Source organism: Castanea sativa, chromosome 10 (genome assembly GCF_040712315.1).
Source record: "Castanea sativa cultivar Marrone di Chiusa Pesio chromosome 10, ASM4071231v1".
Taxonomy (NCBI): domain Eukaryota; kingdom Viridiplantae; phylum Streptophyta; class Magnoliopsida; order Fagales; family Fagaceae; genus Castanea; species Castanea sativa.
Window position 1 is genome coordinate 1,463,612 of NC_134022.1, and position 25,517 is coordinate 1,489,128.

The following is a 25,517-nucleotide window of genomic DNA, read 5'->3' on the forward strand; positions in this document are numbered from 1 at the left end:
AATCATAAATACCCCTACCTACCACCCATCCCATTTGCTTCAGTTGTATATATAGTATACACTTTGTGGCTCTAGGTCTCACTTTTTCTTCTCACCTTTCACTTTTGGCTTTCACCTTCACCACTATCTGTCCCTTCCTCTTTCTTCTTTATCCTTTTTGTAGCCTATTTCTTATCATTTCAATTCTTCACCGACAATCACAAAGGTATGTAATTGCATTATTGTCTTCTATTGTTTAAATATTTTTTGTCTTTTTTATTTTAGTTTATGTCATTTGATCCGTTTATATATTATAAAATGTTTTATAATATTACAAGTAAAGCCATTTTGGCAAGTAGGTTCATTGTATATTTAAGTAGTTCATTGTATATCCAAGTTTAATATGTTATATATTACATAAGAATACAGTTTATCTAATTCTTTGTCTTTGTCTAATTATTACTATTATTTTTAATCCTTGATGTTACTTTGGAAATATTAAAACTTTGAGTTTGTTGATTTAATTTTTCTAAGTTGTAAGGTAGAGCTTACTTTTGCTAAAGATGATATATCTCTTTTTCATTGACCCTATGTTTATGTTAGAATTGAGATTATTCAATGAAATCTACCTTTAGTTTTTTTTTTGTGCAATAGTTATATTTTGAGATTATTCAATAAAAAATTGTAGTTTGTGATAATTTTTTTTAAAATGTTGTTAATGCCAACCTGTCGAGTTGAAACCACCAAAATTTCTAACCAATCTGCGTGATTTAAACTTTAGTGGGTTGGTAGCAGATTGGAATTTTTCCAACCCACTAGTGGTGGATTAGATAGAAATATTGGCGTTTACCTGCCCAATCCGACCCGCGCACACCCCTAATTGTAACAAAAGATTTTTTTTTTTATATGGACAGAAATTGAATCCCATCTATTTTGTCTCTCTTATTGGGTGATAAGTTGAGTTAAATAGAGTATTAGCATCAGGTGTGCCAAATGCTGAATTTTTAGCATTTGGCGCATCAAACACCAAAAACTATACTACATAAGTTAACATAGATCCAAACAAAATTTTGGTAAGTGAAAAAAACATGGAATTTTAGAAAAAAATTCCATATTGAATTTCTTATGATATGACCTTTCAAAATGGAGATCAAATTTAGGGTCCATTTGAGATCCATTTATTTTGCTGAAACTGAAAACTTTGCTGAAGTACTGTAGATAAAGGTAAAAGTTAGCTGAAATAGTATAGTGTGACCCATGAATAGTACCAAAAACTACAGTGAAACTCATGAATAGTAGCAAAAATAAGCTAAATAGTAAAATATGTTAGCAAAAATAGTCTTTGCCAAACGGACACTTAATATGGATAAAGCGTGTTCATTCTTCCGACACACACAGACCAATCTTCCCCAAGAGCAGAGCACTGTGTGTTCTGCTGTTAGAGCTGGTAACAACATCACTCCCTCCATGTGGGTGCCATTCCTCATATAAGAGTTCAGAGGAGGGAGCGATGCTCTTGAAATTCTTTGAATCACGGATATTTTATTGGGACTTGTAATAAGGACAATGTACAAAGTCAAGTTATGTAATACAAATATCGTTTTACAAATTACTTTCTTTCACTTGTCTCTCTATTTATTCTCCCTGCTTCTTTTTCTCTCAGTCTTTTCAAACAATAACCCATTCAATCACAAAAACCACTGTAACTCTGCCTCAATGGATAATTTATATGTAACCTACTTGCTTCTCTCCCTACTTGAAATTTCACAGGAGCACATCCCCCATCCAAAAGCTCAGTCTCATTTAGTATAACATCCAGCTAGCATGGCAGACAACAATACTTCAAATAATTCCATTATCGTTCGGCGATCAGCAAATTACCAACCTTCCATTTGGGATTATGATTACATCCAGTCACTGAGAAACAAATATGTGGTATTATTTTGTTATTGTTTTCAATTGCTATATCATTTTACTAGTGCTTCTGACTATATATTACTTGGAAATTGATTGGCCCCTAATGATAAAATTGTGATGTAGGGAGAAATTTGCACTGCACAAAGTAATGTGTTGAAGGAACATGTGAGGATGATGCTTCACAAAGTGGTGGATCCTTTAGAGCAACTCGAGCTGATAGATATCTTGCAAAGACTTGGATTATCTCATCACTTCGAGGGAGAGATGAAGAGAATATTGGAAGGTCTATACAACAATGATCAAAGTGGTGATACGTGGAGGAAGGAGAATTTATATGCCACAACTCTCAAATTTAGACTCCTAAGACAACATGGATATAACATCTCTCAAGGTAATTTTGAAACACGAAAAAAAAAAAATTGGCTATTTAAACGGAATAAATTCATCTCCAATTCAACTAAAATGGAAAGAGTACATTTAGGTAATAGTTTATTTCTTGGATTTGACAGTGTACATACTACCATAATATAGTTAATAATTATTGCGTTGGTCATTGCAGGAGTTTTCAATATTTTCAAGGATGAGAGAGGGAAATTCAAGGCATGCCTTTGTGAGGAAACCAAGGGTATACTATCCTTGTATGAAGCATCATTCCTTTTGACAGAAAGTGAGAATATGTTGGAGGAATTGAGAAATTTCGCAACCAAGCACCTCCAAGAATATGTTAAGCAGAATAAAGATGAAACTCTTTCTGCTATGGTGACTTATGCCTTGGAGCTTCCACTGCATTGGAGAATAATAAAGTTTGAAACAAGGTGGTTTATTGATATATATAGGAGTAGAGAAGACATGAACCCTATCTTACTTAAGCTTGCAGAAATGGATTTCAACATGGTGCAAGCAGTCCACCAAGAAGATCTAAAACAAGTGTCAAGGTTAAAAAAGCTTATTACTTCTCTCATTAAGTTGAGCTTCATCTGACATATAATCAATACGTTAATTACTTAGTTATTGACAACCCTTGAAGGACTATATAGATTCTCTATTGAACTATTGAAGTGTACAATGATGAATATTAAAATTAAAATCAAATCTCATGGCAACATAACACAAATAATCAAGTTTATTATAGCGTAAATTTTTTTAGAAAATTGATATTTTCTTGTTTTGTCCATAAAAAGGTGGTGGAAGAACACTAAGCTTGGAGAAAATTTGATATTTGCAAGGGATAGGCTAATGGAGATTTTCTTCTGGTCAATGGGTATGATAGATCAACCTCAGTTTGGGTGTTGTAGGATAAATTTAACAAAGTTGGGTTCACTCATAACGATAGTAGATGATGTTTATGCTGTATATGGAACTTTGGATGAACTCAAGCTCTTCACAGATGCCATTGAGAGGTATGTATAAATCACATTAGTGCATTACGCCTCATCCCCTTTGACATAAAAACTAAAAAATTACTCTTTCATTTTTTGTCTGACTCCAGATGGGAGATCAATGCGATGGATCGGCTTCCAGATAATATGAAGATATGTTTCTTCATTCTCTACAACTTTGTTAATGAAATGGCTTTTGATCCCCTTAAGGAACAAGGATTCCACATCATTCGATACCTTAAAAAAGCGGTATTGACTTCATTTGACTTCTAAATCCATCATTGTTTATTGTTAACATTTTCTCCTAAATACATGACGGTTTTAATTCCTCTAATTCATGGTCCCATTTAATTGTTTCAGTGGTCAGATTTATGTAAATCTTTTTTGTTGGAGGCCAAGTGGTATCACAGCGGATATATACCAAGCCTTGCAGAATACCTTGAGAATGCGTGGATTTCAACATCAACACCAGTTGCACTAATGCATGCTTACTTTATGGTCACCAATCCAATAACGAAGGAAGCCTTGGATTGCTTGGAAGAGCACCCCAAAATATTCTATTGGTCATCAATGATTCTACGACTTACAAATGATCTTGGAACATCTGCGGTATGCTAATCACACTATCCTAATAGTTTCATTAAGAATGCTTTTAACTACTTCACACAAGCTTAGCCTAACATTGTTTTCTTCTTCTTCTTCTTTTTCTTTGGAAACTTAGAATGAATTAAAAAGAGGTGATGTTCCAAAGTCAATCCAATGTTACATGAATGAAACTGGTGCTAGCGAAAAATATGCTCGTGAGTATGTGAAGTCTTTGATTAGTACAGCATGGAAGAAGGTGAATGAAGAGAGAGTTGCGAGTTCTCCATTCTGTCAAACATTTATTGAAATTGCAATGAACCTTGCAAGGATGGGTCATTTCATGTACCAATATGGAGATGGGTTCGGTGTTGCAGACCAAAAAACTAAAGATACTGTATTATCATTACTTATTCAGCCCATTCCTCACTCCAGGATGTCTTCTGGCAATTCAAATACTACACCAAACTTGAGCATCAATTAAGTGAAGACTTTAAACCATGATTTTATGAGTATGGATTTTGGTTTTGGGGGAGTTATCTTGTTTGATTAGTGGGTTAGGGTGCCGTACAACAGATGACCAATTGAGATTTTTTCTATGGACCCCCAAAATAAAGTAGGAGTTTGGTTTCCTAACATGTTGTGGTTAATAAATCCTTTATTTTAGTTTATATGGGTTATATGAGTGTTTAGTTGGTTTATTATCTTCGTGGATATTGTGAAATTAAGTAGTTAAATCATTATGTTATCTTTTTGAAAACGTTGGTCTTAAAATATGGAGGCAAAAATATGAAGTGTTGGCTTTTAAAGTTTTAAGATAGAGGTTGAAAATTCTATTATTGCATTGAAATATCTTTGACAGGGTTAATTAATGAGAAGTGCTACATTTACAACACTTTCATAACAAATCTTACTGGCAGGTTGTTACTAATTGTTATAGGTGGATAAAAAAATAATTTCAGTTGTGAATTCAAATTAAACGAATAATAACTTACCACTTATAATTTGTTATGAAAATATTATGGATGTAACACTTCTTATAATGAGTTAAGTAGATTTACTTATAGAAACTCCAATTTGTACCTGCTAATGCTCTGACCCCGTTGATAAAATGTTATCCCATTTTCGAAATGGAAAAATCATACATGGTGAACCTAAAATAACCATGACTCAGATTTAACTAAAAAGGCAAAAATAATTGGTTTCAAAGAAAGATGAATGTTCATGCATAAAACATGTATTCCATCCAAAAGGTATGAATGATTTCCAGACCAAACCCCCTTCCACAAAGGTCTTAGCCTTTACACTTTTATTGCATGCTAGTTTTACGTTTTGTTTTACAAGGCTTCAATATGTGCCTCATAAAAATTTGCTGTCATTGCTTTTTGATAATCAAAATGAGCTAAATCTTTTTTTTCCCCTGGATGTGATGTTGATTCATAGGAATAGGCAATAACAATGATACTATTGATCAAATCAAGTACGATTGAGATTTCTGTCAATAAATAGCAGGGTCTATCAGTGTCGGCTTTATATATTACTCAGGGTGTTCATACTTCATACACACAATATTCTATAACTTAAACCTATTTTGTCTACCTTAAAAAAAAATAATAATGAATACCTAACTTGAAAATCTCAAGAATTTGGATTCAACAAAAATTATCTTGGCCCACCTAAACACAATCCTTAACCTCTTAAAAAAGTAAAACCAAACAAAAATCCAAATAACAACAATAAATATTAGCCCAAATAACAGCAAAAATAACCCAAACAACAAGATTAGACCTCTTATCTTTTACATCAAAAAAAAAAAAAAAAAGATAAATTGAACATCAACAATATATACACACACACACACACACACATTCAACAAAAAAAGCCAATTCAAAAACAAGAAAATAAAAACCCCTAATCATTCAAATTTGTAACTCGTTCAACCTGTTCCATAAAAATAATCCATAATTTCATCTTCTCTAAAACTGAATACCATCAAAGATATATTGTAACCGTGAATTCTCCTTAGTAACTCTACCCTTTTCTTTGCAATCACAACAACTCTATTATCTTTAGAAGTCAAATAAAACATCAAATTTGCCAATGAATAAAATTCCAGGAAATAAAGCCATCCTCTTGTAAATAGATTTTTTTTTTCCTCTGTATTCTTGAGACCTCTTATGAATTAATAAGAGGAACAATCGGGCAAGGGAGTTTCTTGAGGAATTTTGAATGGCATCAGTACTGATGGGACCTGCACAAGGAGGGCAATCTAATCGGGATACCTGGCAGCCCCCTCCACCTTCGATCTTCAAACTTAATTTCAATGCAGCCTTGTTTTCGACTCTCAATAGCTCTGGGTTTGGTGCAATCATCCGGAATGAAAAAGGGGAGGTTATGGCAGCCATGGAAGCTAAGGGACTTGAGGTTTTTTGTAGCGGGGAGGTTGAGTTGCTTGTAGGAAAGCTAATGAATTTGACATAGATGCTGGCTTCACTGAATTTATAATTGAAGGGGATAATAGCTCTGTTATGAAAACTATTTCAGCTTTGCAGGATGATCATTCTTTGCTTGGGAATGTAATTGGGGATATTCATCATTTGAGTAGGTCTTTGCATTGGGCAAAGATTGAATGTACTAGGCGAGGGGGGAATAGGGTTGCTCATGAGTTAGCTCAATTTGCTAGGAATATTAGTCATGATTTGTTTTGGATGGAAGATGTTCCTCCAATAGTTAGGGAAGCTTTGTACCAAGATGCTAATTTTCCTGATTAATTGAATGGCATGCTTCTATTTCCAAAAAAGAAAAAAAAGAATATCACATTAGACTTAGTTTTAAAATTTAGTTAACATGGAAATTGGAAATTATGCCATCAATTATCAACAGCAGTACGATCGTGCTCTTTAATAAACTCTGCAAAAAATTGCTTAACTTTATTTACAAATCTATACATATGGGAATAAACCAAAAGCATTTCATTACAACCAATTGACTCAACATTATACATACTTAATGCCTTCAGCAATGAGGGAAAAAAAAATTTAAATACAAGTTCTAAGATGTCACTTATGTTCTAAAATTGAACTACTTATTTATTATGGCTTTAGAGTAGAGTTTTTTGTGTGCCTGTGTTAGAGCCCATCCTTGTGTGTGCGTGTGTGTTTCTCAAAAACAAACGAGCTATTATCTTGCACCTGAGTATTTAAAATCACATAAAGAGCTTAAATTCGTTCACAAGTTATTAATTTAATACAGCACTACCAATTTAATACCTGACAAGTAATCCTCTCACTTTTTTTTCTTGATAAGCAGATGAAAAGCTAAGTAATCTTCGATCTCGTTATTTTATAAATACAGCACCTGGGATATTGAGACAAGATTTTTGTAATTCCTCGCCGCAAGGAGCTATCCTTTCCTTAACGCTATCATGAAGTTTACCAAACCCAGAAGCAGAATACACTGGGCCAACCGTGCCCATTTAGAAATCCAGAACTCCAATGAAATAGAGCCATTAGCTCGGTAAAAATTGAGGCATTCAATTGACCGAAATAATCACCCAAGACTAAGAATTTGCAGTTGGTTCGGATTTTTTTTCTAATGATCCAACTATTTCTTCAAAAGCTTCCATGTCAATGGTCATATCATCATCTATATCAGCCTCTACATCTGTCATTACTTCATCTCCATCTCCTACCATAGGTTCGACCCCATTTTGTACCGAATTGGGGTGAGCCTCAAGTTCTTCGCTTGCTTTCTCTGGTTCATCTGGCTTTTGCACAGTTGATTGTGGATATTGATCAATAGATTTGCTTAGCATAGACGTCACCAACAAATTCTACAGGCAGGTCAAGATAAATTGTCAGAACAGTAAGCATCAAAAATAGTAGGAAAGAAAAAATACAATTTTTAAAATTTTGATATATTGATATATTAAGCCATTTCAGTTTTCAAACTTTTACCACCATTCTATAACTATTTGGAAAGCGGTGTACGCCATGACCATGTCAAACATCTCTAAATTTGACGAGTGCCCATGCAAAACATAACAAAATATGGAATGGAATTTTTATCCCCTCTTAAAATAAAAAATGAAAGGGATAAATGATTAGGATTGTGAAATCTTACAACACGTTCAGGCTTAAATAGACACGTTATGAAGCTAGTGATTATGTCAACAAAGGAAAACATTAAAAAGGTACTACCAATTTTACGAGTAATTCTTAGGTACTCCCGGAGCACGGAGAATGGTGCTCCCTCCTCTTACATTCATAGTGGGGCCTGCTCATTAAATTCATGGTGGGGTTCACCATGAATGTGAGAGGAGGGAGCACCATTTCACTATACTCCGGGAGTACCTAAGAATTTTTCTAATTTTACTACAAAAAATTTACAAATTGAAATGGTAATAAATATGATTGGTGCCACATCAACAGTATAATAAATAATTCTTTAATTACCTTATGTATTATGTTTAAATGTTGACACATCAGTTTGTAAAGCTTATGTAATAAAAATATAATCAGTAGTATCTCTAGTATCACCCGTAAAGAAAACCCATAAACATAGACTAATCAATCAAAGTCTGGTGATTAGAGGAGTCTGACCCCTAGACCCAAAGACATGCACACCCAAAAAACTGAGGCGACATAATGTAGCATCGACATTCACAAAACCATATTAGAAAGCAGCAACAGAATAAGACAGACCAGCAGGACTCTTAATGCTTATATGGGGTCTTGGAAGGGGTAGTTTGACTACAGTCCCTACTCCAACATTTTTTTGCATGAAGTGTCTGCTATCAAGACTTGGACCTGCGCACTTGCACTTGAAAACCTGAGACTTTTACAATTGCACCATACAGCCTAGGACTTGAAAACCCACACAACTTGCGCTTGACAGGGCAATAAATCATTAAAGGTTTCAACATCGACAAACAAAAACAGCACAAAAATTGCCTTTTCAAGAGCTAAACCAAGCTTTGAAAGATTAGGATAAGTAGTTCGTGCTTCCAATAGGATCTGCTCAATAGAGATAAATAAGATAAAGCATGAGAAATTTATTGGAGTAAATTAAATATGTAACAGCAATGAGACAAAATTAATGTGCAGATCTTCCTAGTCAAGAAGTCATAAATTACTAGGAGATGTGCAAGTATCCCATCTGTCAACCCCAAAGAAATCCACCATTTTTTTTTATTTGCCGCCACCACGTGTGTGTGTGTGTGTGTGTGTTGGGGGGGGGGGGGGGAGTTAGTATAGCATAATATATAATGCACAAATGAAGTAGTCACCTCACAGAGCCGCTGCAGGGTAAACGGAGGACCTTCAACAAAGCCAAGAAGAGCTGCATCACAGATAAACATAAAAGGGTCATTACCCAATGCCAATGCCATTTCCACTTTAGTGGACTATTAGGATGGGTGACTTGGATACAGTCTACTCTTCAGCATTTTTTTTGCATGAAGTGAGTCAAGTGACCACTCTTAAGACTTGAACCCCGCACACTTAAATAATTAATAGAACTTAAAGATCTAATAGTTACAAATGGAACTAAAAATCATAAAATGAGACAATTTTGATGGGTAGAGGAGCAATAAATTAATTAAACATAAGAACAACATCAACTACTACAGCACTAGTTATGGCCATCTAATGTTTTGTTTAGCAAGCACTGTTAAGAGTGTTATCATGACTCATGGGCCTGCAGAAAAAGAAGCATGATAACCTTCCTAATAAAATATAAATTTAAATTTAAATCTTCAATTTCTTTTTCTTTTTTTTTTTCTTTTTTTTTTCTCTTTTTTTCTTTTGATAAGTCCATATATTATTGAATAAATGCGGATAAAAATCCTCAATTAAAATATCCACATCAAGCATTGTACATACAATAAAACCAAGAAATCTATTTCTTTCTTGCAAATAATGGATTAGTTTTGAGGAGCTTGTCCAAAACCAAATATTCTTTGTCAGGAGCCCATAAAAGAAATATTAACATATTTACCAACATCAACTGTGAAGCAGTTTGGCTTCACCCAGCAAGTTCAATTCCAGGTAAACTAAGATTCTGGAAACCAGGTCTCTTACAAATTCTACCAAAATCTAATGACAATTTTTGGTTTCACAATGCAAAACAAGTTCACACCTCTCTCTCTCTCTCTCTGAGAGCACACCAACACCCAACCCCCCCCCCCCCCAAACAAAAAAAAAAGACTCAATTTCATGAGGCTTAAGTCACTTTCAAATTTGAATACAGAGGAAATAGAAAGCATTACCCTGAAAACTAAGCACAGAAAGCTAGTGTACTGCATCAAGCCAAGCTTAATTAGGATTGGACTAAAGTTAAATACATTTTCCACCAACCAATCCAAGCACAAGCAGCATAGTATTTGGTTTTGCTGCTTAGCCCATTTTTAACTGAGCCAAGCCTAAAATTATTTTATCAGAATCCATCAAATGTCCTAAATAAAGCAAAGACTCCAAGGTTCCAGCAAGCCACTGCTTTATTCCACTTTCATTATGAATGGATGATTATTGTATGTTTCCTACAAAATCTTGTTTAACGTCAGTTGAATATGTTTAGCACTACATTTTAATCCAAACCATTATTTTGAACTCTAATTAACTCAACTAGTAAAGTCTCTTATTGTCAAATAAAGGATCTAGGTTCAAATCCCACCTATATGGCTACATCAAAAACAAATCCATTGATATCTTGATGTGATGATAAAAGGCAACCATCATGGAGTGGAAGCCATAGGTTCAAATTCTCTCGTATCTACACAAACCAAACCATTACCAATCATAAGGGCACTTTTAATCAACTTATTTTGGTTTTGCACTAGATATGGGGCATCATATAAAAGAGCCAAAAAAGCAGCCTACAGTAACTTAACCTCATTTTCTCTCTCCAATTTTTCCCTTAATTTATTATTATTATTATAATAAGTTATGTACACACCCTAATCTTCTCTGAACTTATCACCAGTTCAAAGCCCTTTTTTATAAGCTATTTTTGGTTCAAAGCCACTAGTTCTGACACCGTAAAACTTATTAGACAATTAGACATAGAGTCAATGATTATTTTAAGGATATTTCCATCAGATGATGACTTTTGTTTTCAAATATCTCTCTATCCTTGGTTTAGGAAGAGTGATTGTTTGGGTTCATTTTAGGGGACAAATGAGGATGATATAGTTAGTAAGGATTAATTATTTAATTATTTTTATTTGGTTAAGGATTTAAGATACCTATATAGAAGGATTTTGTCAAAAAGTTTTAGCTTAAATGGCATCTCCTGCTACTGTAAGAGCACTCTCATCAGGCATGCCAAAGGTGTCAAATGTCAAAATATGGCACATTTGGCACACCAAACTCCAAAATATGAGCTTCATGAGATGTTCTAAATACCAAAAATTTTAACACATATGCACAGTACCGTCTCAAAGATGAGACGGTACAGAGATATATGCCAAACACTGTTTGGCTTATTAAATTCGTTTTCTCTCTCTCTCTCTCTCTCTCTCTCTCTCTCTGTCTCTCGTTTGCAACACATCTCTCTCTCTCTCTCTGTCTGGCCACGCTAATGATCTCTTTTTTCTCATTGTCGTCTCACCTAGCCGTCTCGCCACGCCGATCTCGCCATCGTCGATTTCGCCACGCCAATCTCACCACGCTGATCTTGCCACTGATCACTGACCCACTTTGCGACGAAGAGGAACTCCAATGTGAAGGACACGGTGGCCAAAAGTGAAAACTTCCCTCAGCAACGGCGACGGAGGCGTGGGTTTGTGTTGGTGGTGGATGTGGGTTTGTTTGGTTTGGTGGATGTGTGCCGATCTCTCTAGTTGAGTTTTTTTTTTTTTTTTTTTTAAGGTGGCGTTGGTGGATGTGGGTTTGTGCCGGTGGTGGCTGTGGTTATTGTTGCGGCAGTGGTGGTGGTGGTTGTTGTTGTTGTTGCTGTTGTTGTTGTTGATGATGATAATGATGATGGTGGTGGTGGTGATAGCAGGAGGAGTTAATATATTAGTTTAATGTGTAGTAAATATTATTTTAATGTATAGAATTGAAGGATAAAACATCTGATAAATGAGATGTTGTAAAATGATATGGTAAAATGATAAAGTAGGTGTTTGATGTGTTAAAATGACATGTTTTTGAAACATATGATGAAAATGCTCTAAGAAAGGGTGTAAGGTAGGCTCCCATTGGGTTCATTTATAGGTTTTCCAATAAACAAAAAAGGTAAGGATTTCGCAGTGGTCCAAGTCCATTGCGGTAGATGATGTAACTATAAATTTAATTATCTTAATAAAAAATTGTACTTTTCTTAATATATATAAACAAACCCCTGGCCAAACCTTGAAACACTCGGGTTGTCATTCATTTAGAAAAGTGCAAACAGTGAAACTGGAAAAGGAAAATCAAATCCGTGTTCGAATCTTTAAACCAATTCTTCTGGTAAATAAAATAGAAACTTTTCAATCAACTTTCTCCCAATCGGCCTAATAGGTGATCTTCAACTTCCTTTTATGGTAGATTGATTTGCAAAAAAAAAAAGGATTTTTGAATCATATACTTGTTTTATAGACAGGAACCCTAGGACTTGAGATGGTGTGTTATTTATTCATGTAAGTAGATTTGACTTTTTCTTCATAGAAATCAAATTCATTAGACTTTCAATATAAAAAATTTTAAACTCTTTTTGGGCTTTGTCATGGTCAGTTCGTTTGCATAGTTATACAATTTTACAATACATGAGGTTAGGGATGTAAATCAAATCTTTAATGGGATTAAAATTTTATACTCACTACGTGATTTGTAATGTTAAAATTATATTTTTCAATTTCAATTAAGTTATGATTTGTATGTAGAATTAAGATTGTAGGTTATTTTGGATTGAGGTGGTTTTCTACAATGTACCTAACACTTTTCATCTTATATTGCGATTTTATTGGCTTTTATCTTCAGAAAGTCAAAGTAATTTGAATATGAAGTTTTACTACTCATAAGTCATAACTCACTACATAAGTGAGTTGTGGCAAAAGTTATGCTACTTCTTATGGCATTAGACTCTTTGAATTTGAGAAAAATTATAATCAAAATTTGGACCTCTAGAGATAAGGTGATAGCTATGTTGCCTTCCATTATATAAGAAGTGTGGTTAGGTGGTTTTATTAAAGCTATATATGCGCGTGTGTGTGTGTTTGTTTTTTTTTAAAGGGATTGCTAACAACTTGTTTGGATGGACAAAGGAGAAAGAAAGAGGAATAAAGGGTGGGGCAGGTTTCATGAACCCTATTTGCTGGGACAAACTTAGACGGGGCTAGTTTTGAGGTTTTAGCATTTTTTTTTTTTTTGGTATATTTAAATATTAATTAAATAATATAAATTTAACTTTTGATAATAAATTTGTGGAATAATGCCCCCTTTGTTTAAGTGGCTATCAAGTAATGCAGGTTGGATTTCAGTAATGAATTTTTCTGGAATGCTATTAATTTTGATGGCGATAGAAATGAAGGGCCTGATCACTTCCTAATTCCTATGTGCTTGGAAAATTGGAAATTTTTACCGTTAAACTGTCGTAAATAAAGTAAAATGCATTAATAGAGTGTACAACATTTAAAAAGAGGATAATTTTTTTTTGTCTTAATTAAATTTTTTTACACTTCGAGACAAATAGACAATGCATTCTATTTGTCAATAAAAAGGGCCTTCATTTTTATTTTTATTTTGGTTAAAATTTCTAGTCTTGATTAAATTTTTGCACTTTGAGACAAACAGACAATATATTCTTTTTGTCAACAGAGGAAGCCGATCATTTGTTTATTTATTTATTGTTGGTTGAGAGGTCTCCAATTTTTTTTTTAGCTACAATATATATAGATATAAATATTATATTGTTCAATATGGTCCTTTCTTCCATTTGGGGGACCATTGCCTAAGTGACCAAAGGTTTGAGTAAATACATAACCTAAGAGCAAAGCTACATGTACAAAAAATTTCCCGTCTAAATTGTTATTAATTCTCATTTGGGCTTACAACTGACAAATTTATCGTCTACTATTTACAACTCGCCACTTCAGTGATTACTAAACATTTTATGATTTTTTTTTTTTTTTTTACTCTAGCCTTAAGAGACTTTGGGGCTATCCCTCTCATTTTTTTCCCCCTTAAAATAACTAGCATATATAATTATAATTATAAGTTTAAAGACCCAATAAATTTAATAACTATCCAAGCGATAAGTTATGATTGATGCACAATAAAAATTATATAAGTAGTGATTGAAAAAGATGTTATACTAATCACAATTTAATTTAAATAAATTGTGAAATTAATTATGTATGTATGTAGCATTGTTGATATATACACAAATTTTAAAATTTAGTGCTAAGATATATATATATATATATATATATATAATATTATTGGCCTCCGTCCCTTAAAAATATACAATTCTTATCAACAAAAAAAAAAAAAAAAAATTACAATTAACCTACATATATGACATATTATATATGTGCGCCAAACCTTTTGGCCATTGCGCCACAAAAAATAAAGGAAAACCTCTCCGTCTCTGGACAATACCCGCTAAGTAAATTACTTTGGTCTAAAACCAAAAAAAACAAAGCAAATCACAAAACCCTACCAAAACAAGTTAGAAAACCCAGAAATCACTCTCTCGCTCAGTCCGCCGTGTCACCTCTCCAGTCGAATCGGCTGAGGTTTGCTCATGACTCTCTCATCTCTCTTTTTTGGTCTCTGATTATCTCTGAACTGTCATAACTGATAAGTGTGAAAACTTGACTGCTCTCTCTCTCTCTCTCTCTCTCTCTCTCTCTCTCTCTCTCTCTGCCTTTAATAATACTCTAATGAAATAATGGGAATTATGAAGTGCCCAACTGGGTACTCTTTAAATTGAGTTGAGCGGTCATTGACTAGTAGTGTGTGTGTATATCTAGATATGCTGTTAATGGAATGAAAATTTTTTTATGTAGGATAAATCCATATAAATCCCTATAATATGATTAATTAATATGAATTTTATTTGACTTGTAGATCATGGGAAAGTCAACTACAATGTTTGATTATTTCAAAAGAAAAAATACAGATAATTTAGAAGCCAAAACTGATGATCCCGCGTTGCCAAGTGCTAGTGCTGATGATGTCCAAATGTCTGAAAATTCCAACTCATTTCATAGAGTTTTGGAGAGCTCTTGTGAGGGTAATCAAGTGCTTGACAATGAGCGGCTGCTATTAAAGGTCACGATTGATGTTGTCAGATTTCTTGCATTCCAAGGTCTTCTGTTTGATGATTTCACTGGTTTAATCAGTCATGAAAATTTCCGTGCATTCTTGGATTTGGTGGCATCATTTAATGAAAAGGTTACTGAAGCGATGAATAAAGCTCCCGAGAATGCGTCTTACACATCACCTGAAATCCTAAGAGAAATTTTACATGTTTTTTCAAACAAGGTGAGAAAGTCAATTCGTGAAGAAATTGGTGATGCAAAGTTTTGCATAATTGTTGATAAAGCTTATGATGTGTCATTGAATGATATAATTGCCATTGTTTTAAGGTTTGTAGACAAAGACGGCTTTGTGCAAGAACGTTTTTTTGGGTTAGTTCATGTCTCCAACTTTTCGGCATTAACCCTAAAAGATGGGATATATTCTGTTTTGTCTCATCATTGTCTAAATATCCAAAATATTCGAGGACAGGGGTATAACAGAGCAAGTGATATGAGAGGGGAGTGGAGTGGATTACAAGCTTTAGTTTCAAATGATTGTCCACATGCTTACCACATCCATTGTTTTGTACATTGCCTGCAATTAGCGTTAGCGGCAGCATCAAAAAACGTAATCCCTGTTCAAAGTTTTTTCATGAAATTAACTTCTGTTGTCAATGTTGTTGGTGAGTGTAATGAGAAACTAAAGAGTTCTTATGCTGCTGAAATTGCACATATGATTGACATGGTTGAGCTTGAATCTGGAAGGGGATTTGATGAGATCAGCACTTTGCAATGGGCTGGAGATACTCGTCGGAGTTCTCACTTGAAATCATTTTCTAGCTTGATAAAAATATTCAGTCCAATATGTGAAATTTTACTTAATGTCATTGATGATGAAACTAGTTCCCAACGAGGAGAGGCAGACTTAACCTATGAGGAATTGATATCATTTGAATTTGTGTTCGTTTTGCATCTAATGAAAGAAGTTATGGAGATCACTAATTCGTTTTGTCAAGCTTTGCAATGCCAGTCTCAAAACATTTTAAATGTCTTGCATTTTGTTTCATTCACCAAAGTACTTATCCAAAAATTTGGAGATGATGGATGGGATGGCTTACTTACCACTGTGAAATCATTTTGTGAGGCATGCAACATAGATGTCCCAGATATGAATGCTCGTTATGTTCGGTTTCGAGGTCTAGCTCGCCATCGTCATCAACAAGATTACTTTACAATTGAGCATCATTACCGAGTAGATATTTTTAATGCTACAATAGATTCTATAATTCAAGAATTAAATCGTCGGTTTAGTGAGCATGTAGTAGAACTGCTTCGTCTTAGCTCAGCTCTTGATCCTAGAGAAGCATGTGAATCTTTTAGAATCGAAGATATTTTATTGTTGGTAAACAAGTTTTATCCACAAGACTTCACAGACCTAGAAAAGCAACAACTGAAAGTGGAACTTGATCATTATGAGCATGATGTAGTTCGGCATCTGGACTTCAAAAAGCTGTCAAGTATTTCTGAATTGTGCCAATGGTTGGCAAAATCTAGAAAATCAATAGACTACCATCTCATTTATAGAGTGGTTATACTTGTGCTTACTCTTCCAGTTTCTATTGCAACTACGGAGCGAGCATTTTCAGCCATGAATATTGTCAAAACTTGGCTTGTAGACAAAGTGCAAGATGATTTTCTGGCGGACTCTTTGATTTTGTATATAGAGAAGGAGACTGCTGCAAAATTTAGTTTAGAATCAATCATCGATGATTTTCAAGATTTCAAAGAACGTCGAGTTCCATTTTGATAGACAAGTGAGTTAAATTTTAAAATGTTGATAGCAATGCTTATTTTGTTTTTTCACTTTCATTGATATTTTCTTAATAATGAATAGAGATGTTACGTATCTTACTCCTATCCCCTCGTCTCAATTTATATCTATTTCTTAAAAAAAATAAGTGAAGCAAAAGATAGTAATAATTGTTAATTTATATGACCATTGCCCTACCCTTTCCTCGCCTTAATTTTTTTAAACATCCTAATTTAGAGAAGGTATATTAATTCCTCTTCCCCCTACTTAATTTTTAAAATATCAAAACAAGGGGAAAGGATAACTATTCCCCTCCCTCACTTCTCACCACTCTCCAAACTTCCAAACATATTGTACAAGTATTTTGTGGGGACCTGAACTTTATGGTTAATCTTAGAAATTTGAAGATGAGATTTTAGTGTTTGACTATGCTTTTGGAAATGTCATTGTGAGTGCAGATTGCTTTTCACAGTAAATAGGACTGTAGTATTGATAATTACTAAATTTTGTAGAATTAACAAAGTTTTTTCACTGTTGATATAATTTTAGTCAACCTGTTGGTATACACATGTAGTTATAGGAGCTAAATATGTGAAGTTCATGAAGAGGGACTTTTAGGTCTTTTTGAAGGATCTATTCTTTAGAGAGGGGAGGGAGGTGGGGGAGAAGTTGGGGAAGGAGAGTTGGGCATGGGGATTCTGTCATGATTGATAGAAGCTTTAAAAAAAGTAATGGTGACATTCGTTAATTTTTGTTGGGGGGGGGGGGGGGGTGTTATTGTCAAACCCTGTTAATGGTTATGGATGCTTGAATACTTTCTAAAGCTAAAAGAACTGAAAATTGTTGTTGGCATTGATAATTGAATATATGATCGTGAGAAAGTTTCCCTACTCTAGTATAAATCCACATATGCATGTGCTTTAGTTCTTGGATGCTTTTCCCTCTTTTTTCTCCATTTTTTTTCCTTTCACAATGAATATTATGTCACCCAGATATGTGTTACCTGTGTATGCACTAGGTATTAATTTATGGCTGGGACTGGGAGGTTCCCTCCTCTTTCTAGATATCCAATTTTGATTCAGTTTGAAGCTCATTTATGTACAAAGGGACTAGATATCCAATTTCCAGGCTTTGATTCCATGCAACCTTGAGGGTTCTCTTGTTGTTTTAAATTTTTGTGGGTGAAGAAGAAGAGAAGGGGGGGTGGGATTGTTTACATTTGCCCATTTGTCTTTGATATTATGATATTTATTAATGTTTGATCAAAGTGTCTGCTACTACATGCGCAGTTGCTGATTTGTCTTCTTTGTACTTGCATTACATGCAGTGAAAGCCACCAACATCGGGATGTAATTAGCAGATAGGCAAGTTGGGTTTCTATTATCTGCTCAGTTTATCCATATTCATGTATTATACTTTCTGGATCATCATTCTTTGTCAGTTACTTTCAATTTAATTTGATCCATACTTTTACAAATCTCCAACCAAAAAGATAAAAGGGGAAAAAATGCTGTATAAGCTACCTATTGACATTTGATTCATATCTTGTGATTTTTCAGCCATTTGAAGATAGTGATCACTTCATCCACAAGGATTTCATACCATAAGAATATGCTATACTAGTACCCCTTTTTGCCAGTGTGGTGTGTCTCTGTTTCTTATGTGTGTTTATTGGATTAGTGATGCTCAAATCAAAAAAGAAGAAGACTTGATGCAAAATTTCTTCCACTTTTCACTTCTTCGGAGAGTAACTTAGAAATCTACTTATTTTCCTTGTTTGTTTTTCCTCCCCCAACACCTTTTCTAGTCTGGATGATTGTTTAGTTTTGGATTTGTTGCAGCTGGCAGATTTTGTATATCTGTATCATTTCTAGTACTATTGGAAGCTCACATGTCAGTCTGTTATCTTAGGGCTAAAATGAACTACCGCATTTACTTCATTTTGGTTATAATTTGTCTATGGTTGTTATCTCTCTACGTACTGCATTCCTTTGCTGGGCACACTGCGCTTAATGGTTTTGGTACCACTGTTGCATAACTTCAAACCACTTTAGTTTGTAAAAAGTTGTTTTGTAGGTGTAGCATCCATATTTTCTTATTTTCTTTTTACTTATTTTGCCCCTCCTTATAAAGGTTTTTTTTTGGGTATGATTTTCATTGTTAGTTAATGACATAGTACTTACGTAGAAGGCAAAATATCATTTCTGAACATGTTCTAAGTCAGATTCGTGCTATAGTAAGGGTGGCTCCAAATTAAAAAGTAAGTAAACTATTCAGTTTATTTTTGCTATTATTTATGGGTCTTACTACACTTTTTGATACTATTCATAGGTCTTACTGTATTATTTCAGCTAATTTTGACATTTATCTATAATATTTTCAATAAAAAATTTTTAGTTTCAGCAAAATAAACGAATCCTAAACAGAATCTAAGTAGTATCTACGTGCTATTCCATGATATGTCATTTTCAATTCTTATATAGGTCATTTTGATGGTAAAATTTAAATTTTTTATGTTAAATGTTGGATTGTATTAGTTTCCCTGATTTGCCACACTTTTTTAACAAGATATAGGATGTAAAACTGGTGGTGAAAATTGAGGATGATAAAGGTCAAGTAAGGATTTAAGGTTACTGTATAGAAGGATTTTGTCAATGAGTTATAGGCTTATAGCTTAAATGGCATCTCCACAGATAAGGTTTATTCCATAGGTTTTAACCGCAATGAGGCCAAGTGGGAAGACAAATTTTTGAATCATCAAAAGAATGGAAAAATTATACTTTACCATACTAAACTATATGCTTTGCAGTCTAAACTTTTCAAATGTACATTTTGCACCTTAAATTATTCCTTGTTAACACTTTACACCTCGACCTTAATTTTGTTGTTAACTTGGATGAAAATTCAAAATTTAGGATGCAAAGTATAATTAATTAGGGTGGTAAAGTGTAATTTTCAAGTTATAAAAGAAGAATAAACATGAGCTTAATTGCTTTGTTTGGTGCTAGAGAGAATTCAAACTTTACCAAGTAATCTATATCTATATATATCTAAAAATTAAAACGTAGCATTTTTTGTTACTATGCTCCAGTTGAGCGACATTAACATCCACGTCATTATCTTTTTTCTTTTTAATTTTCCTATAATTTTTTTTAACATTTATTTTTTTAATATTTATACTTCTCCAACCTTTCTCCATTCTTTACATTTTCATCTCCCCACTACTTCTTCAATATTTCTCCCTCCCTTACCTTTTTATCTCTCAAATATCCTCTATATTAATATCATTCATCCTCTTTACCTTCATCTTCCTTTATTTTTATCTCTTCTTATTCACACCCTTTTACTATAAATTTGTCACTATCTCTTCCATTCTAGGCATAGTTTTCCCTCACAAAAAAAAAGTTTCTCTCTCTCTCTCTCTCGGTGGATTTTTTTTTTAATTTTTCTTGCATCTCTGTTTTAGGTTAATAATTTTTTATATTCTTTAAAACTTTACTTTGGGTTAATGCAATTTAATTTTGTTTTTCAAATTTTCGTTGTTTTAATTTTGTTCTCTCTCTCTCTCTCTCTCTCTCTCTCTGATTGTTAAATGTTATCCTATTGTGTTATAAAGAATTAAATATAGCATATAAAAATATAATATTATTCTATTACATAGCATGATTTAGATAATTTGGTATTTATTGTAATTTGGTATTTATTCTATTACATAGCATAATTTTTTATAGTGCTCAATTTAGATGTTAAACTATGAGATTTTACTAATTTTTGTTTATTTTTTAATCATTTGTCGTTGACAAAGTACTTTTAATAGTTGTATTAGAAGTACTTTATAATGCCATTTATTTAGAGAAAAACAGAGGTTAGTCAAACGAAAATAATCGAATGGGTGACAAATTTTAGTTTTTGCAATTTTATTTCAAATATTATTATTATTTTATAACAATGCATATATGGTAATTTAATTCTTAGATTTTGCTAATAATTTTTTATTTGATAATATGTTTTGGGTGGACGAAATTACAATTTCTGCAAAGAAAACAACCTTAATAGATTGATTATCAACAACATATTGTTTTCCTAATTGGTCCAATTAATTATTGTTAAGTTTTATTAATTTTTTTAGTTATGTTTCTCGGTATTTTGGATTGTAGGCAGAAAAAATATGGTTTGAGAATGTTTGTTTAAAACTAAAAGAATAATTTTCAAATTTTATATTCTTTTTATTTATTCACAAAATGTTATAAATAACTTTTATTAAAAAAATGAATATTTTTGTTAACTTGCTTTTTGAATTTTTTAGAAAAATTGTATTGTTTTCATTTTGATATGACAAAATTTATATTTATGATTATTACTATATTGCATTTATGATTGTTCCTATAATAAATAAAAATATGATTACGAAATACATTACTCTTTATTAAATTAGTTTAAATTGTAAAAAAAAATTAATAAAATTACAATAAAAATAATTATCACTCGCAACGCGTAGGTTTGCAGCTAGTAATAATAATAATGGCAAGACCAGCAAGTGCAGTTCTGAGGCTAGATGAATCAAGTTTCTGTTTCTCAAATCTTAGACACAAGCAATTACATTCTGAAAGCAATGAAAGATTGCTGTGATAAATTGTATCTAAATAAGAAACTAATAAGATCTAACAAAATAAAAAGCTAAGTGAAGGAATGTACTTTAAACTAATGTAGAAAAGGAGGACATAAACTATTTGCATTCCAAACCTGGGAAGATGCAGCATCAACAAAGAAGGTGAGGACTCGGTTGCTGTCTCTGCGTGCAACAAATATTAGAAAATAGGACACAAATTACAATGGCTTAAAAATGCAATAATCAAATTACAAGAATGTAAGAACAAATAGTGATTGATCATGCTTACTAATATTCATGTCGATAACAACCTAGACATTACCAAAGAGCCAGCACAAGAAGAAGAATGAAACCCTGTAGGCCATCGCTAACGTAGTCAAGTAAATACCGTGTGGATCACGACGTGGAATCACTAATCAAAGCTTGCAAATTGAACAAAGATCCGTTTGAATACCGTTTATTTTGAACGTGTTTGGATATACGTTGCGTTTACTGCATTTGCGTTCCTGCATTTCACATTTTTTTTTTTTTTGTTGTTGTTGCTGCAGCACGTGTTTCAGGGGGACAAACGGCTACTATTCATGAACAGTAGTAGTATATTTCTGACTTTTCAGCCACTTTTCTTCTATGAACAGTGCATTTGTGCACTGTTTACGGACCCACAAACTTCATTTTCAGCCATTTTTTATTAAAAATGGGTTCCACAATACTATTTACACATTTAAAAATTATTTTACTACAGTGTTTTCTGTTTTCAGCAATAAGTTCTATCCAAACACACCCTTTGTTGAAAACTGAAAACATTGTAGGAAAATAATTTTTAAATGTGTGAATAGTACTGTAAGACCCATTTTTAATTTTTTTTTTCTAAATAAAGTAGTTGTGGGTTGCGTAAACAGTGCATAATATCTCCTGAACAGTGTAATTCGCGTGCATCAAATAAAAAAAAAAAAAAGAAACGTCAGACGCAAACGTTGGCTTTTCATCCGGATCCAAATGCCACCTAAGAAAGAAAAGTGAAAATTAAGTGCAGTGACACGCTTCCAGGAATTTTGTTTTGGGGGTCATTATGAAATTTAAATTAAAAAAATTTTAATAGAAAGAGAACTTGAATATATCAAGTTATTGACAAAAAATAAAAAATAAAGTTTTACAATTTTCTTGTACAAGTTTTCAAATTTTGAATTGTTATATGATTGTTCATTATGAGTATTTATTACCAATGTAGGTAACTATGGCCATTTTATTTTGTTAAGTTTGTCTAACATTTTTATTTTATGCAATTGTTGTTATCTATTAATTTGTCATTGTTTTTATAAAAATATTTTAAATTAAATGAATAAACTTAACTCATTGGTTCTGTATTAATTATTAACACACACAACCACACTCATTCATACACAAAATAATACACTACGTGTCTACTTAATCAATTAAATGTTTGAACAATCACTAACTGTACAATTTATCTTCTTGAATTTTTCTGACTTTATAACAAAAAGTTATAATAACATGATAACAATAGACACACATGTAATAAAGCCTTTCTATTTCCTAATTATTAAATTATATAAAGTTATATGATATTTATATTGTACACACAAATATCCACACACATCATTATTCACACAAATAACATTATAGCAAAAAGTAATGCACACAATTAATATTAAACACACTCACACACATATAATATAAATTTATAATAAAGAGTGACACTTACAGTTCACAAACACTTAAGGCTGCGTTTGTTTCAACGGTAAACGGTTTCAGGAAATGGTTTTACGCGTTTTCAGATGTTTGGCAGGTGCGGAAAATTTGGTCAAATGGAAAATAGCAAACATTTGACTGTAAAAAAGGGCCTCTGATCCGGAAATCCTTTTCCATTCGTATTTTACCTTCAATTGGATTCAGCCCTCATTTTCCCTCTCGCCTTCTCGCTGCCTCAAGTCAAGCTCCAGTCAAGCTCCACTCCCTGCCTCAAGTCGGTCCGAGCTTCACCCACTGTCCGACAAGCTCCGCCACTCCCACGGTGAGTTTCCTCGTTTGTTTCTCGCAGTCTCCTTCACACACCTCCGACCCACACCTCCGGCCCACACCCACACAACCTCACCCACACACCTCCAATCCCCACACAGCTCCGGCCCACTGGACAAACCCACAGCCCCACACCGCCGACCCACTTTAGACATCCCGATCCACCCACCTCCGACCCACAACCTCCGACCCACAACCTCCGACCCACACCCACACAACCCCACCCACACACCTCCGATCCCCACACAGCTCCGGCCCACTGGACAAACCCACAGCCCCACACCGCCGACCCACTTTACACATCCCGATCCACCCACCTCCGACCCACAACCTCCGACCCACACCTCCGGCCCACACCCACACAACCTCACCCACACAGCTCCGGCCCACTGGACAAACCCACACCCCCACACCGCCGACCCACTTTACACATCCTGAACCACCCACCTCCGACCCACTCCACCTCCGACCCACTCCACAAAGCCCGATCCACCCATCTCACCCACACACCTCCAACCCATTCTACAAAACCCAAACCACCTACCTCCAACCCACAAACCTCCGACCCACCCCTCTACAAAACCCGACCAAACCTCCGACCCACCCTCTGCAAATGGTGCTCTGGGTTGAACCGATATGGCTTATATATATATATAATTATTTAATTAAATACCTATTTAATTATTGATTTACTTTTTTTTTTAATTATCTAGTTATTTATTAAATTATTGATATCAGAAATTCAATTTTACTACTCTTACAATTATACAGAAATATCAATTTTGCTGCTCTTACAATTATTTAATTAAATGCAATGTGATTTGTTGGGAATTTTCTGCTATTGGTGTTTTTGTTGATGGGTACCCTACTGTTTAGGTAGAATATGTTTAGATTATTATTTAGAGGGGAATTAAACATGTTATGGCTGCTCATAATGGTTTTGATCTCACTTGTTCAAAAAAAAAAAAAAATACTATAGATTGCTTGAATTTGGATTGTTTTACTGTTGTGGTTGTTTTTATATACTGTGTACTCAATATCATGCTTGTTTGCATACCTCTTAGACCACAATGTTTGTGATGTTTTAGATGAAGAAAAAAACCAAAGCAGCAGTTCTTGCCTCAGTTGCATCTGTCCTCCTTGTGGGGGTTGCATTGGTAAGGAAATTGCGACGTAGACGACTGCCTAGGGCGCCTTATGTTAATCATGCAGCCGAAAGAGAGCATTACATAAATAGTATTCTGCATGGAAGTGAGAGACTTTGTGTTAGTCAAATTAGGATGAAACCTATAGCTTTTCACCACTTATGTCACATCCTCACTGAGGGGGAGCACATACGCCCTACTACGCACATGTCCGTTACGGAGCAAGTGCTAATTTTTTTACACATTATTGGTCATAATGTGAGGTTTCGTGTAATTGGTAGTCGGTTCCATAGATCAACTGAAACTGTCCATAGATACTTCAACGTCGTCCTTAGGGGGTCCTGAAATTATATAGAGCTCTAATAAGATTGCCTAGCGAAGATACACCCCCAGAGATAAGGGATAGCAGAAGGTTCTACCCCTATTTCAAGGTAAATATTAAGACTTGTGTATATGTGTAAATTGTGAAAGTTTGTGTAATTCTAAATCATTATGTTTGTCGAAAATTAGGATTGTGTTGGAGCGATAGATGGTACACATGTTCGTGCATCTGTGCCACCTGAGATACAAGGAAAGTTTCGTGGTCGCAAAGGTGGAACCACACAAAATGTGTTAGCTGCCATTAGTTTTGACTTGAAGTTCACTTATGTATTGGCTGGATGGGAAGGCAGTGCACATGATTCACGTGTGTTAAATGATGCATTTGCTAGGCCACGGGGATTTTCAATTCCCTCAGGTATTATAGGATGACTTCACCTTTTGAGTTTATTAGTTTAATAAATTTTGTGCATTTTTCGAAGCATAGTAGTGATTTGGTTTTATTTTTGAACAT

At 33.9% G+C, this 25,517-nt stretch overlaps 3 protein-coding genes across 6 annotated transcripts; 2 read left to right on the forward strand and 1 right to left on the reverse strand.

The window, feature by feature from the left end:
- Nucleotides 1-1,755: 1,755 nt before the first annotated feature.
- Nucleotides 1,756-4,588, forward strand: LOC142614139 (myrcene synthase, chloroplastic-like). Its single transcript, XM_075786681.1, has 7 exons — nucleotides 1,756-1,914; nucleotides 2,020-2,287; nucleotides 2,456-2,831; nucleotides 3,078-3,296; nucleotides 3,386-3,524; nucleotides 3,636-3,884; nucleotides 3,997-4,588. Exons 1-7 carry the CDS (start codon nucleotides 1,804-1,806, stop codon nucleotides 4,339-4,341), a joined length of 1,707 nt encoding a protein of 568 aa, XP_075642796.1. The 5' UTR covers nucleotides 1,756-1,803; the 3' UTR covers nucleotides 4,342-4,588.
- A 2,828-nt stretch (nucleotides 4,589-7,416) lies between these two features.
- LOC142613464 (uncharacterized) lies at nucleotides 7,417-9,246 on the reverse strand. The gene is made up of 3 exons (XM_075785827.1): nucleotides 9,145-9,246; nucleotides 8,810-8,872; nucleotides 7,417-7,689 (listed from the first exon to the last, which is right to left on the reverse strand). The coding sequence occupies exons 1-3, from the start codon at nucleotides 9,244-9,246 to the stop codon at nucleotides 7,417-7,419; spliced, it is 438 nt and encodes a 145-aa protein (XP_075641942.1).
- A 5,187-nt stretch (nucleotides 9,247-14,433) lies between these two features.
- Nucleotides 14,434-18,871, forward strand: LOC142611967 (uncharacterized). 4 transcript variants are annotated; one of them, XR_012840138.1, is made up of 4 exons: nucleotides 14,434-14,577; nucleotides 14,912-16,898; nucleotides 18,184-18,301; nucleotides 18,454-18,871. XR_012840138.1 is itself a non-coding variant. In XM_075784110.1 (4 exons), the coding sequence occupies exon 2, from the start codon at nucleotides 14,915-14,917 to the stop codon at nucleotides 16,889-16,891; it is 1,977 nt and encodes a 658-aa protein (XP_075640225.1). In that variant the 5' UTR covers nucleotides 14,434-14,577; nucleotides 14,912-14,914; the 3' UTR covers nucleotides 16,892-16,898; nucleotides 18,222-18,258; nucleotides 18,454-18,871. The 4 variants fall into 4 exon arrangements, 1 of the variants encoding a protein (XP_075640225.1); XR_012840136.1 differs by having other exon boundaries at nucleotides 18,184-18,258; XR_012840137.1 differs by having other exon boundaries at nucleotides 18,222-18,301.
- The last annotated feature ends 6,646 nt before the right edge of the window (nucleotides 18,872-25,517 follow it).